This window comes from Embiotoca jacksoni, unplaced genomic scaffold, assembly GCF_022577435.1.
Source record: "Embiotoca jacksoni isolate LCO1_2020_lvr unplaced genomic scaffold, fEmbJac1.0.p SCAF_6, whole genome shotgun sequence".
In the NCBI taxonomy this organism is placed as follows: domain Eukaryota; kingdom Metazoa; phylum Chordata; class Actinopteri; family Embiotocidae; genus Embiotoca; species Embiotoca jacksoni.
Window position 1 is genome coordinate 22,586,455 of NW_027185414.1, and position 15,489 is coordinate 22,601,943.

General features: G+C 40.2%; 1 protein-coding gene across 1 annotated transcript in view; it reads left to right on the forward strand.

Annotated features, from left to right (window-relative positions):
• LOC138212920 (E3 SUMO-protein ligase PIAS1-like) overlaps positions 1–15,489 on the forward strand; it is a 57,735-nt gene that overhangs the window by 32,912 nt on the left and 9,334 nt on the right. Inside the window, exons 3-10 of the mRNA XM_069173601.1 lie at positions 10,078–10,162; positions 10,277–10,415; positions 10,539–10,673; positions 12,311–12,416; positions 13,185–13,258; positions 13,591–13,751; positions 14,255–14,391; positions 14,776–15,007. Of these exons, the coding sequence (XP_069029702.1) occupies positions 10,078–10,162; positions 10,277–10,415; positions 10,539–10,673; positions 12,311–12,416; positions 13,185–13,258; positions 13,591–13,751; positions 14,255–14,391; positions 14,776–15,007 (1,069 nt within the window). The remainder of the gene's footprint in view (positions 1–10,077; positions 10,163–10,276; positions 10,416–10,538; positions 10,674–12,310; positions 12,417–13,184; positions 13,259–13,590; positions 13,752–14,254; positions 14,392–14,775; positions 15,008–15,489) is intronic.

A 15,489-nucleotide genomic window follows, 5' to 3' on the forward strand; every position in this document is an offset into this window, starting at 1 on the left:
AAATCGTGTGGTAGAGATGTCTGATAAAGTCTTTTGAACATCGCTGCTGTCAAAGTTCAGTTAGTTCATGGTTTTATTTTTGTACTCTGGATCTTAAAAACTTCTTGGAAAATTGTTAGGGGGTCATAAATGAGATTTGTTTTTACTGTCAGTATGAGCTGTACTCTACTCAACTCTACTCACTTTTCCAACCGTGTGCTTTTCTGGATTTATTTTCCACTGCAGATGGTGACCCCCTCAATGCAGTGTTGCTGTAGTAACAGCGCTACATGATGCTGCAGTGACGTAATCTTCAGCACACACACACACACACACACACACACACACACACACACACACACACACACACACACACAAATAGAGGAACATCTGCACCTCCTTGATTTACCACAGCGTGGTGTTGCAGGTTGTCCTTAATTGAGCCGTTCAGTGAATAAAAGATACGGCCTGTGTAACCGTGATGAGTTTGCATGGTACTGCAGTGATTGTGTCTACTCTCTCTGACCAATCAGAGGTCTGCATTGTCTTCATGACACCTTACCTTTTAGTATCGGCTCAGCTCGCTTCGAACCTCGTAAGGTGATATCAAAAACAGTTGCCGGTACTATCCACAACTTTCGACCTATGGAAAACTAAAATAAGTGAGCCGAGCCGAGCCGAGCCAGCAGCGGAAATGAGGTTTTAGGTAATAGTCATAGTTGACTTTTTTTAAAGGTCAAGTTGGGAGAAAAACAAATCTACCTTCAGCACTGCCGACAGTTTACTTTGGCGGCAGGACCTGACGCGTCAGTCACACTATAAATAAGAAATGACGCTTACTACAAACTTTACACTTATTAAACATTCAGCTCTCTACATAGGATGATTTGAGTAGATTTTGGAGTGATGAAGCAGCATCTGCCGATGACTTTCTTGATTGGTTTATTGATTGATTGATTAATCATTTTGCTTTGAGGTTGCTTGTTGCTTGTTTTATCCAACTAACAGTCAAAGACCCCTCATTCTTAGAACTTTCTGTAGCTCCACAATTCTTAGATATAAAGTTCATATTCGTACCACATCTGTGTTGTGCAGCTGTCAAATACTGTGTGTTTACTTTAATATAGCTCTAAATATTCATTAGGAACATTAATGGTGTTATTTGCACAACTAGTTCTGCTCCATACATCATATTGATTATCACTGGGTATTATGAAGCTCTAATGCCTCTTCAGCAGAAACAAAACAATTAAATGAATTGATTATGAATACATACAGTTTATAAAAATACATTCCAGTAACTGAATTCAGTTTTGTTGCCTGTGCTGTATTTAGACGATCACAATCTGAATATGTAACCAACAGTAATGTGACATAAAGCACGACCACAGAAAAGTTTATTTGTTCGAGCATTCATTCAGCTGCGAGTTACTTTTTCAGCACACGTCAGGCTGTTTGTATGTGAGCCTGTTTTATATTGTGCGACTGTGAAGTGTGTGAGACAATATGTGTTTGATTTTATACTACATAAGGATGCATTTACATCGAACGGGAACGTGACATAATAACACACACACAGGTATGTCACCACAGCGTTGCCAGTATTTCCAAACTCCTTTGCAATGCCACATTCCTGATTCCTTACTGATTACTGAACAGCTGTACGGACGTTCGAGCAGTCACACTAAAATCCATCCAGTAACACACAGCACATGGTTCACAAAGCACTCGTCTCATCGCGCACCACCAGCTCAAATTGTTAACTTCCCCTCGGTTGTGATGAAATATGCTTTGAATCTCACACAAATTATTTTCACTAGAGTCTGGGACACACTTTTTTTTCCCCTCTTAAACAGTTTTCATGTGTAGTTCAGTGCTTATGGCAAGCCAGTCTGATTAAGTTGATGACTGCGGCCTTAAGATACTTTTTCCTCTTTCTTTCTTTTTATTTTAGTGCCTATTGTTTTGTAAGCACTTTGTCCTTCAATGAATACTTTCCTTCTGTGTAGCTTTTATTGATTCTTGGTTTTTGACCTCTGTGTTTGGGTAGTTTTAGGATATCTTTATATTGGTTTTTATAGTGTTATTTCTTGTTTTTAACTTTCTTGTACGGCACTTTGTAACTCTGGTTTTGTAAAGTGATTTATAGATAAAGTTCACTTACTTACTATTTTCTAATATTACATTTGATAAAGGTTGGTGGACAGGCTTTAAACACCAGCGCAAATAATGGAAGTAAGTCCAGGACTTCATCTCCGTTTCCCCCCGTCATGTCTGATATGCTGCATTTTATAATTTAGTCAATAAACCAAACCAAATAGGAAACAGGTGACCAGAACCACGCCTTGATTTAAGACAGGCTGTCATCAGAGACAGGCTTTCTAATGAAAGAAGCCTTTCTGTTTCCTGATCTGCTCCTCTTTGATGTGTGAATTGTTCTGTGCTGCTGTTTTAAGGTGAAACACTTTCAGTAGTTCAGAAGCAGTAACTCCTGCAATTTACTTGGAGGATTTTATTGTGAAAGATCTGCAGGAAGTGCTTAATTACATGCACACTTTTATAAAGAAGGAACTGTAAAGTATGATAGATCTTGAATAAATAAATGTTTGAGTAAAGAATTTGAGGTATGGCAATCATCTAAGATCACATTAACAATTCCATAAATAGATCGAATCCAGTGTGTCATTCCTCGGCCATCTGGGAATAACTCGGCAAGAGTAAACGTCAAATATACACTTAATTATTTGATTTCATTACATGTCACAAGGCACCACTAACAGGATATCATGATCAGCTAGACGTCCTGAGTTCAAGTCCATATCACAACAGTTATCCACCCTGCTGGAGTGTCCTTGAGCAAGCACATTTAATCAGTTCAAATCACTTGTCTCGTACGTCTTGTTTTGCGCTTCTGCTTGTAAGCAGGAATATGTCTCCTCAGTAAAGATACTGTATCACATACATTATCAGCTATAAGCAGCTCCTTCTGGTGGTGGTGTTCCCAAACATGTGCGCTACAGAAACCGCCGCCTCCTCACTCAACATCAAAACACAACCTGAGATTTACCAGCTCATACTCCGACCCCTGCGTGATCCCGAGTAAAATCTTTATCTCACTGTAAACAACTCAGCCTTCTCACAGCAAATGAACATCAACAAAAGTAGCCTTGGCTGCACTCAACTATAAACACGCTGCACAAAATGGCTTCCATGCCTCTGAGCCTCTTAAAGCAGCGTTATTTCCCTCTCTCTGTCTGAGTTGGTGCATCTTTATATCCACAAGTTCCTTGATTAAACAAACCCAAACCCTAATAACTGTAAACATCCGTGTCTCTTTTAGATCTCAAAACTAAGCGGCACTGTTCTTTCTACATTCAACTCTTCATGTTATGTCGACTTGGGCGTGGCTTATAGTGCACGAAGACATTGTGAAATGCCTACTGCACTGTATACATTGATAGATACAGCAGGGCCAGCTAAACGACCAGGAAAGTTAAACGGCAGTCTGAGCAGCACATGAACACTGGAATGTCTAAATGAGCAGTATGTAACTTTACAACACCCCGATGCGGATTATAAAAGGTAATAACTGTTGTTAGGGAGAGAGCGAGTTACTGTTCTGGAAAGTTTTCACTTGTCACTGGGTGTGTGAGTGTGAGCACGACATCCACATCTGACCTTTTGTTGTGGATCCTTCTAGTTTTGTAGTTGCGCTTTGAGTAACGCTGAAAGGATTTTTGTCATTGTTCTGCCTGTGAATGTTGCTGTGCCTTATGTGTGTGTGTCTTTCTCTGCATACGTGTGTGTGTGTGTTTGTTTGTGTGTGTGTGTGTGTGCCTGCGGTGTACCAAACAGAGAAAAAGTAGCAACGCCACTAACAAGTTAATAAACTCCAGCTGGGCTTTGTTGTGCTGAGGACGGGCCATAGAGCCATAGAGCACATTCTCTGCTGTTTAGCTCACACGTCTTCTCTTCGAACCAGAACTAAACTCAGAACTCAAGTTTTTTAAGTCGGCTTAGTCAGAAATTTCATACTTCATTAACCAGTTGACATTGGGAGCCACAAGTGAGTCTGCTGATTAGTTTAAACCTTTATTTTCACTATGAAATACATTTAGTACAGGCACGTAATTTTGTAGAAAATATAGGAAAATGTCACTGTATTGTAGGACTGCACGATTAATTGTATTTAAAACGCAATCTCAGTTCATACCTCTATAGGATCATAGGTCATTTCTAAATGAGAACAGTTCTGCTACATTTTTATTCGGGACTTCAGCTACATCAAAACAAGCGCTCCTACTTTCTCCCTCAACAAATGACAGTGCGGTATTACAGGTGATTCAGAGCAGCAGAAACTGTCAGTGAAAAAACAGAGAGACACAGGCGAAAAGACAATGGACAGAAAAATATGTGTTCGAAGGTTGTGTTTAACGAGTGAAGACGAGATTGAAGTTGATTGTTTTTATGTTCGGTGTCAGATTCATGAAGCGTCCGCATTTGAGCTAAACACAAGAGCTTCCTCTTTCTATTGTTTAAAGTGGAAGTGCAGGTGTTATATCATCCACTGTCATATGTAATTGTTGTGTTTCCTTCTGTGTCAGGTAAATGACAATAATAGACATTTATATGGGGAAAAAAACACGAGAGAAAAAAAATCATACAGAACTACTGTATTGTAAGAAATAAACTGAAACTAAAACTGCTCTACTAAACTGGAACATAAATCTAGTCCAAACATAAATATGCAGGGTACAAAGTTTGTGTTATGTACTGGGTTTATTCAGTGTTGACACTTTTTAGTTAGTAATTATCATTACAGACCCAGCGTGTCCTTTTTTAAAAATTTGAAACATCAAAGTTGTTCAGCATGCAGTTCCTTGTTAATGGTTGGCTCAGTGGTGTGAGGATATCCCAACCAATCACGTCCCATTTCCACCTCCTTATAAAACACATTAATAAAATAACTAACCTATTTATAGAGACCAGCGAGTGTATATTGGGTATTGCAGCAAATAGTACACTGGAATTCTTGTCGACAGGTGTCGCTATTATTTTGTCCACCCCATTTATATCAGCGAAGACATAATAGATATCTCATCCCAGTGCATTTCAACAGCACCACAAACTGTGGCTGTAGTTAATATTATTATGATTATTATTATACTGAATTTCAACCATTCCTGTGTTTGAGATGCACAAAAAATATTAGAAATGCTTCTCAGTATAACTTATACACAAGACCCAATAAAACGGCAGCTGCCTGTATATTTTGGACCCTCCTTGGTTTACTTCCTCCTCACTGTAAACATCCACCTATTGAAGGTCATTTTCCCATCTGTCACTCCTCCCACCATCTGCCTTACATTCAGTTTACACTTTACGGTTAGAAAACAATGTAAAATGCAGCATAGTGTCAGGAGCAGCAGGGGTTTCTATCTGTGTACCATGAAGGACAGAGAGTCTGCAGGTTTTTGTACCTTACACTCACTGCACCTGGCTCTGCACTCTTAAATCCTTGATTCCTGACAATGACAATGTCATTTCAAAGCAGCTTCAAAGCTTGACATCCATCACAAACTGCAAAGAAGCTCGTCCTTATTTTCTTCAAGACAGCGTTAAAAGAACATTTTCCTTCAGCTCTGTAATATCCATGTTACACCTTTAGAAACGTGCCCTCAGCTGTCCCCCTCTCCTCCGATGACTGCACCTTAAACCAGCGAGTCAAACGAGCCTCTGCTACTCTGAGATGCTTGGTTGGAGATTTGTACCGATAGAAGCTCTTATTTATTTAATGTAATTATGCTTGCATCTCAAAATTAATGTCCCAATGATTTATTAATGTTCATATTCTCATAAGCGTCATTAAACAGAAATAAGATTGGATGCCGTGCCAAAAATGTTCGTAACAGTAATTAGAGTTCTGCTCATAGGATCATTAATTTTATTTCTTATCTCAGTGAAGAAGTAGAAACTTCATCTATTGAAGTTGTTCTGTGTGTGGTGTCGTCAACTTAAAGACCCCCTCCATTGAAAATCAAGTTTCTAACCTTGTTACCATATCACTGCTTGAACAATGAGCCATATCAACAGTCAACGCTGTGGCAGAGCATTTCCTCTTTGGAACTGCGGTGAACGAACGGAAGTCTCAAAAACACCGATTCAGACAGACGAGGTTTCATACATCACAAACCCGAGGAACCAATCCTGTCAATTTGCAGGTCGGCGCTGCCAGCTGGAGCTGCAGGCGAGCAGCGGACAGCTCGGTGGAGATAGAGGCGGGAACTGTTAGTTATATCTGAGCCGCCTTAAAGCATTAGGGGATTTATATCTTGGAAAAAAACTTGTAAATATGCCATTTTAATGAGCATTTGGTACATTTTTAGAGGTTTAGAGACTTTATTTATTTTCGAAAGCAAGACTATTTTAACTTTATATTATTATAATAGTGGCCTCTTTGGCCATTATAGGTAATTGCAGGATACTGGATAATTAAATTCTGTTAGATCTTGTGCCAGAGCAGTGCAAACAAACACAAAATGTATATATCAGTATAAAGCAGCAATTATACTTCCCAGTTATGTCAAGTCAACATACAGCTACAATGCATATAACATAATAACCATAACCAAAAACAAGCAGCATCTGACTGAGTGACCAGCCTGAGGGACATGTGTTTGTTCTGTTCATAATGTGCTAAGTTACATATTCTCTCAGTTGTCTGGTGTTAATGTGTGGAGCTTCACTCTGTTGGCGACCAGCTGAGTTACAAAAACAGTCAGAGAGCTCGTGGTCTTAAATGAACTCTGTCAATTACCAGGCAGGTTACCTATTGACCAGACACCATACCGATGAATTACACAAGTCAACGCCTGGCAATAACTGCTGTTACTATTAGTTGCAACATTATGACAAAAATAAACTCAGTCATGCAGCACTACGAGGTAGTTTATGTAGACCCTCCTTTTATTGATGCTCACGTAAAGTAGATCATCTGCAGGTGGAAGCTTCACTTCTTTCCATCATGTTATTTTTTTTTTTTTTTTTCTCCTGTAAAAGGGGAACAAACTTTGTTCATTAGTGACCTTTAGCACAGCTGTCAGGCACATTTTGTCCTGGTTGACAGACTCAGGCTAACAGTTTCCTCCTGTTTTCAGTGTTTATGCTAAGCTGCGCTAACCATACGCTTTTCTTTTTTTTCCAGCCATACAGAAGAAAAGAAACACGTCAAACTCTTCCTTTTACTTTTGTGTAACACGAGCGGCCTTATAAGGACTTTGCTTTAAAAAAAAAAAAAAAAAAAAAAAAAAAAAAAAATACACTACAAATGTGGCACAATGTCATTTTTCCATTTTTTTTTTTTTTTTTTTTTTTTTTTTAAGATGCATCTTCGACCACTGGAGTTCAAGAAGCCACTGTGTGTGTGTGTGTGTGTGTTAGGGTAGAAGTAAGTGTGTGTTAGCAAGAGAGAGGAAGACATCAATCATAGCTCATTTCAACCGTTCTCATATCTCTCCTAACCACACACATTGAAACACCAGAAACAAATCCACTGCCAGAGAGAGAGAGAGAGAGTGAGTTATAGAGTGATAGGAGAGGGAGAAAAGAGATAGAGAGAGGGAGAGGTAGAGCAAGCGAGGACAGAGTGAGAGAGTGAGAGAGCACTTTCTATTTATAACCTGTGTGCCCAGAGAGGAGGAAGACTGTTGTTCGAAAGCACACCCGCGTATGATTTTGTTCTGCAGTGCACAGGCTGCCGCTCAGAAGACACAGGAGCAGAGACGCACAATAAATGCACGACATACAAATTATACACCGTGTGGGTGGTGAGAGATGGGTCATTACTGGGAAAATTAACGGCTGTTAGAAAGGCCGATGAGAGGAGGAACGTGATTGGTCCAGTAATCATCCACAGGAACAACAGACTTTGTCCCCTTCAACAGCCAACATGGAAAGAAATTACCTTTATGTACTTTATCCTGCTGAGTGTGTGTGTGTGTGTGTGTGTGTGTGTGTGTGTGTGTGTGTGTGTGTGTGTGTGCGCGTGTGTGTGTGTACATGTGTTTTTTTTTAAGCAGCCACTTGCGACAATTCAGCATTGTTTTAAGAAATTAAAGCACAAATTACAGTTTATCCTGCCTCCTCACTTCTTCAGCCATCAGGAAAATATTTCCACGAGATTCAGCAATTATGTTTCACAAAATACGACACACACACACACACACACACACACACACACACACACACACACACACACACACACACACACACACACACACACACACACACACAAAGGGAATAAAGTATCACAGTGTTTTAACAATGGTTTTTGTAGCCTGTACCGGCACAACAAAGACAGTTTCTCTGGAGAATTTAGCTGGTTTCACTGTTGAACCTGTTTGTTGTTGAGAAGGAAGTTAATCATCTCTTCTTTGTCTCACAGTGGAAATAGAAAACTGGATTTTTATGGGACTAACACATTGCTGATACTGAAAGCTAAATCTTGAAATAGTTGCAATTTGGCAATTAATTGACGCGGCAGGGAAGAATACCATACAAATACAAGGCAGGCAAGGCAAATTTATTTGTATAGCACATTTCAACAACAAGGCAATTCAAAGTGCTTCACATAAATCCATTAACCGCATCAAAACATAAGGCAAAAGAAGAGGACATTTAAAAACAATGAAGAACAGATTAAAACATTAAAAACAGTCATTCAAACACTTAAGCAAGCTAAAAATAAGATAAAAGTTAAAGTGCAGTTTAAGACATCCTCAAATCTGGTTTAGTGAAAGAATATAATATATTTGCTTCTGGATTGTCTTTGGTATCAAATTAATGTGTCAACCTGCTTTTTTTTTTTTTTTCTTTTTTTTTTTTTTTTTGCTGTTTGGCTGTTTGTTAGAAAGATATGTCTTCAGGCGTTAAAAAGCCCAGAGTTACTTTTTTTATTTTAAAAAGAACAAAAACAACATTAAATCACAGATTAATTACTGGATTCAGGACTTTATTACCATTATACGTACTGTGAAGCAACAGAACATAGTTCACATGTTGTGTCTTGCCAAAGAGAGGAAAAACTTGAAGGCAGCCTCAAAACTGAACTCGAGAAATGAAGAAGCCTTTAGGATGAGTCAAAATGTCTTTAAGAAAATAAAAGATGTTACATTTACCTTTGGATAAAACCTGAATTTACCATGACATGGATGACACATTTTAACTAAAAAAAACATCAAACAATAGACTCATTATAAATAGTATACAGCACTGAATGAACTGATAAACTGTTGAGTTTTTAGTTTTATTTCTGACTTCACTCGCTGTTATTTTGTGTGAAATGCGTCAAATCTTGTTCATCAAGAAGTCGTTCCTGTACAAAACTCACTCTAAAAATGCAGTTTTTACATTTCTGTTTGAAAACAAACGAGATACAACAGTAAGTGAGTTTTTTTTAACAGCGTTGTTTGAATATTTTTGTATGTAACTCTTAGACAGACTCAGGCTTGCCTTGATCCCAATCTACAGATATGATAAACGCCTCTAGCTATGATGCTATTAATCTTCTTTTTTTTTTGTGTTATCTCCCTCTCATGGAAAATACTGAAACATATTTTCCCCAAAAAGTTGAACTATTCCTTTAAAACAGAATTTGAACCCTCACAGCTCCCAACACAAACTTGTCGTGAACCTGCTGTGTCTCTAATGGAGGCCGTGTTAGTAGCACCAGTTATTTCCAGCATCTGTGGGTGGGTCTATAAATAGAGCTCACACTCTTTCTCCTTCTTCTTCTTCACCTCAGTGTGAGGCCTGGTTTTGACATCCAGGTGGTCATTTCATGCATTCAAGGTCCTCCGAATAAACCTGTTGTTTATGAAGGAGAATCTATCTGATACTGTACGCACACGTCGACACCTGTTTTCTTGCCGTTTTAAATGAACAGAGTGGTTTCCTGTACCTACTATGTGTTGTAATGGTTGGTCCGTGGATGTGGGAATGATGAACATCATTCCTTCCTTTTTTAATTTTTTTTTTATATGTAATATTTACTGTTATTAATTATTTTTCTCCCTCTTCCATCTCTGTCTCTTTCTGCAGCGTCAGACAACAGCCAGCGGTTTCAGGAGACGTGTTTCGCCTTCGCATTAACGCCACAGCAAGTTCAGCAAATCAGCAGCTCAATGTAAGATTAACACGGCTCCTTCAGCGCAGGCTGCGGAATTGTTTGTAAATAATTCATTAACGTACACGGTTTCTGCGTATGTGCGGGGGATAAATCTGTTTCTATCTTTTAAAGGGACATCTCGGGGACCAAATGTGACTTCTCAGTTCAGGTTCAGCTGCGGTTTTGCCTGTCGGAGACGAGCTGTCCTCAGGAAGACCATTTCCCTCCCAATCTGTGCGTGAAAGTCAACGGGAAGCCGTGCAACCTGCCGGTGAGCAGCACTGAATCAACCACACGATCAGACGATAAAACATCTTTGCCGTGCCACTGGATTTGAAAACTTTAGATCTTCATGAGACTGATAATGTTTGTGATATTTATCTCTGAATTCCAGGGTTACCTTCCTCCAACCAAAAACGGTGTCGAGCCCAAGCGGCCCAGCCGACCCATCAACATTACCTCACTGGTCAGATTGTCCACCACAGTCCCCAACACCATCGTGGTGTCGTGGACCGCTGAGATCGGAAGGGTGAGAAGCCTTTTACAATTTCTAAATGATTGATGACACTGTGGATGCTTGATTAATTATTGAATTCACACATGTTCTAGTTTTAGCTTCCCAAATTTAGAAATTGGCCTGCTTTTCTCTCTCTTTCTGTAATTCTGAAATTATTTTGTATAATATTTCATGGTTAATAAGTCAAAATAACAAATTTTTTTGTTGTGTTACTTTGGGCTCCAGTTTCTTGTCACGATCTTATTTTTTTACATTTTATATTTTGTCTTATTATTGAGTTGATCATGCAAATAATTATTAATTCAATCCACCCAAATCTGCAAATTACATAATTTGTTCATACATTATTTGATCTATCCTCACACTTGTCTCTGAATGATGTATGGATGATTTTAATATGAACACACTATTTTAAAGAAGTTGTTGGAAAATTCATGAAAATCTTTGTTAATCCGGATTAATATGCAGATTTATGCAAAAAAAAAAACCTGCCAAATCTGATTGGATTATTGTCGCTGCATGAAGAATCATCACAAGTTATTGTGCTCAGCCACACACACACACACACACACACACACACACGCACGCACGCACACACCCCTGTGACAGGGAAAAGGTCCACAAACATGACAGAACAGAAAACGGTCTATTATAAAATAGATGTAAACTGAAAGAACACTTCCATTATTTACAGAAGCTTTACATTCAGTTTGAAGGCCTGTACGTGACATTGTGTTTTATTCATGGCTGAAAATCAAGAGAAAGTCAGCATTAATTGGAGGAGCAGAGTAGAAATACGTACGGGAGAGCATTCCCATGAAGATGCATGCTGAGTGAACCCTGAAGGTGACAGGCGGTAGAGGGCAGTAAAGGAGACGTCTCACAACAGAGGAACCTGCTATCAGTGTACGGTGCCCTAGTTCTTCCTTCCCACTCTTCTTCCGTCTCTGGCTCTGCTAAACATTGACTTCACATTAGGAAGACTGTTGTGGCAGCATAGTCTGTTTATGAAAATGGACGTCTCAGGATCTTAGAAAGACATTAGAAGCTAAGTCAGTTTTCAAATGCATTAAAGTGCAATACCAACGACGGCCACTAGAGGCTGGCTCCAAAAAAACCTCTGGCTCCAATAGACTCCCATTCAAAAAGCATCAGCTTCTCTCATGAAATACAGTGTCAATAAATATTTTCCACACATCATTATGGTGTTATTCGCTAAATTCACTCTTTCTGATTCTGATTAGTGTTCTGGTGGTCCTTCTGAAAATTAACCCATCCTTAATTAGATATTAGGCCTCTAAGAGAGCTATGTTTGGGGCTTGTCTGCTTTGATTGACATGCCTGGGCAGCAGATAGGTTTCCTGTAACGGTGAGCAGGCCGTAGTGTCCTCGGGCTCTCAGTCAGATCTGCCCTTCACTCCTCCACAGCTCATCCAACTATGATCTCTTCTGGCTCCAAAACAGCTAAGATGGCGAGAGCCAAAATGACTCGAGGCTTCAAGATGGTAGTTTACAAATTGTCACTGTTGGTTGCTACTCTGATGGCGAGCATCTGAAGCTACATTGAGTAATGCTGATCAAGGTCATTGGATCAAGGTCTCTGTATTCCACATTGTTACATTATGGTCTGTATTCCTTTGTGTCCACAGAGTTACTCCATGGCAGTATACTTGGTGAAGCAGCAGTCGTCCACGGTGCTGTTACAGAGACTACGGGCAAAAGGCATCAGAAACCCAGACCACTCCAGAGCGCTCAGTAAGAATATCAAACTCTTTTTTTTTTTTTTTTTTTTTTTTTTAAGATGAACTTATCCAATAAACTGAATCAGACAAATTACTGGAAAGTGGCAACAAATCAGGGTTTCTACAGTAATTTAATTTGTTTGAGTAACATTTTAGTTTTTCAGGACCACAACCAACTGTGGCTTCATGTTATCCTACATTTAAAAAAAAATTACTCAAATGGGTTTTATGCAGTGATGTGTACAGATTTTTAAATTTAGGGAGAAAATAATGGGTGTCAAATCAGAGTTGATGTATGTAGACTTCCTGAATTTGAAGTTTTAGAAAATGGTATTAAGAGAAAAGAAAATTGGGTCCCAACACTTTTTCACTACGTTAATAACTTATCTGTGTCTACGGCCCCATAAATTCAAGATATTAGCTGGCCATTATATAGTTTTATAAAGTCTGTGCAACATGTTTTTACCTTTTTATGATTTTATAGTGAAATGTGATTTATGCTCCTTAAATGATTAATGCTTCCTGGTGAGCATTGTGTGCAGTGAGGTTTGGAAATCTGTTCTAAGCTCGAGCCTGAAACACATCTATTGTTCTTTCTGTTTTTCATTCAGTCAGGTGATGATATATTTATGTATTTTACTCCGTATGGGAAATGAGATAAGTGGATTCAGGTGCAGGGTGGACGGACAGCATGCGGAGCTCTTGAATTTATTTACAGAGTGGAGTTACAGTCGGACAATGTGACCTTGTATGTTTGTGTCTTTTACCTTTTATTCTGCAGTCAAAGAGAAGCTAACAGCCGACCCAGACAGTGAAATAGCCACGACCAGCCTTCGAGTGTCGCTGCTCTGCCCGGTAAACACGCTCACTGCTCGTCATGAATTTCAGACGGCGGTTAGGGATTCGGTCGTGTCAAAACATGTTTGTCCATTCTTTTCTCTGTATGTGACTCAGCATGCCCTCATGCACGTAGCTCATGATGTTCGTGTACGCGATCCGTCTGTCAAACTGTCTTCTCGGCCCCTATCGTGTCTCTTTTCCATGTGGGTTTGACATATATGTGACATTTATTTATCCCATATACCCTCCATTCCCCCCCCCCCCCTCATCCCCCCATCCCCCATCTCCCTCCTGCTGCGTGTGTCCTCCTCATGCCCTGACGACATGTGTCTGTGCTCACCGTGCAGCTGGGGAAGATGCGGCTGATGATCCCATGCCGGGCGCTGACATGCTCCCACCTGCAGTGCTTTGACGCCACACTGTACATCCAGATGAATGAGAAGAAGCCCACCTGGGTGTGTCCCGTCTGTGACAAGAAGGCCCCCTACGAGCACCTCATCATCGACGGGTGCGTCGGCCGACCCTCCACGTGACCTCTTTGACCTGTTAGGAACGCAGAGAATCTTCAAGCTGAACTTCAGAGAGGCGTTTTTGAACGTGACGGTTAATTCGTTTCATTAAAATGGTTTTTAAAATGAACCACTCCAACTGTTTCTTAACTAATATGCTGCGATCCAGTTGCATAAGTCAGGAATGCTTACACAGCTTGTTTAAATTTCTTCATGTTATGAGCATCCTGTGGCCTTCAGGGCAGCTTTGGTTTGTTGCTTTGGGGAGGACAGCAGCTCCAGTCAGCCTGGTTTCACAGCAGAGACTGTCGGTCACGTCAGAAATTTGTCAGAAATATTCCGAAAACCAGATGCTTGTGTTCCAAACAATCACTGAATATCAAAAGGCCTTTATGTGGAGTGTTTTAGGAAGTGGTATTCATTTAAAGTGGAACTTCTCTTCCACTGTGCTGAGCTCATGTACTTTCCCTCCACTGTGTGTGACGTGTGTGTTTGTTCTCAGGCTTTTCGTGGAGATCCTCAACAGCTGCATGGACTGTGATGAGATCCAGTTTAAGGAGGACGGCAGCTGGGCCCCCATGAGGTCCAAGAAGGAAGTGCAGGAGGTCTCCTCTGCTTCCTATAACAACGGACTAGATGGTGAGATATGAGCATAAAGGATGAGTATTGACAGGGTGGGGTAAGAAAGAAAAAGTGTGATTTTTACATTAAGACAATGTGGAGAGGATGGAAATAAAAAACAGGATTAAAGACGTGGTGAGAAGAGAGAAAATGTACGTTTAGGTCCCCTCTTTGTTTATGCATTGTCAGTTTTAATTTGGTGAAGCATCAATCATAAAGCCATTGAGTAAACTGCCCGTCTCTATAGTAACAAACATGCTTTGTCTCATGAGAGCCGTCTGTGCATTGGAGCACCCTCACAGTGTTGAGCTGTGCTTCGTGTTTCTTTTTTTTTTTTACTGCCTAGTCTGTCAATCATAAACACTTTTGTACAAACACAAATACACGACGCTGCTCCTGCAGGCTCGTGTCGGACGTCTGCAGGCTCAGAGCAGCGCAGCTCCTCGTCGTCCAGCCACGGCGGCAGCAACAGCAGCAACAGCAAGAAAGTGGAAGTGATTGACTTGACACTAGACAGCTCCTCAGAGGACGAAGAACAGGATTCGCCGCCGCCGCCGCCCCCACCGCTGCCTCCTCCAATCAAAAGGGCATGTCCCTCTCTGTCGCCGCCCTCGCCACCCGTCATCAACAAAGGGTGAGACCCACACCTGGGACTGTGATTTCATCTCCGAGGACAGTTTGAATCTCATTAAATGTGAAATTGAGGATCATTTCAGCTGCTCTTATGGGCTGTTGTGTTGTGTAGATGTTAAATGATTCATGAGTTTTGCACTCGAACACACAAGTATCGTTTGACATTTCACATCAGCGCTCTCAGTAGGTACCCAAGTGTGCTGACCGAAGAAACATTTGAGTGTGATGAGATGTGTGAATTTGCAAAAGGAAAAAAACGTGAATCTCTTCACTTTTTTTTTTGCACAAAAGCATCATGAACCCGGGATTCGAGTTCATCCGGTCATAATCCCAATCAAATAGAAGATTTAAAGATGGAATTAAATGCTTGACAAACCCCTCAGGATCAGGAAGGATTAGATAACTTTTTCCGAAAACACACCTTACTGAACATTTGAACTCTCCCTAAAACTTTAACAGCTGCATTTCCTGCCAAATTAAAAT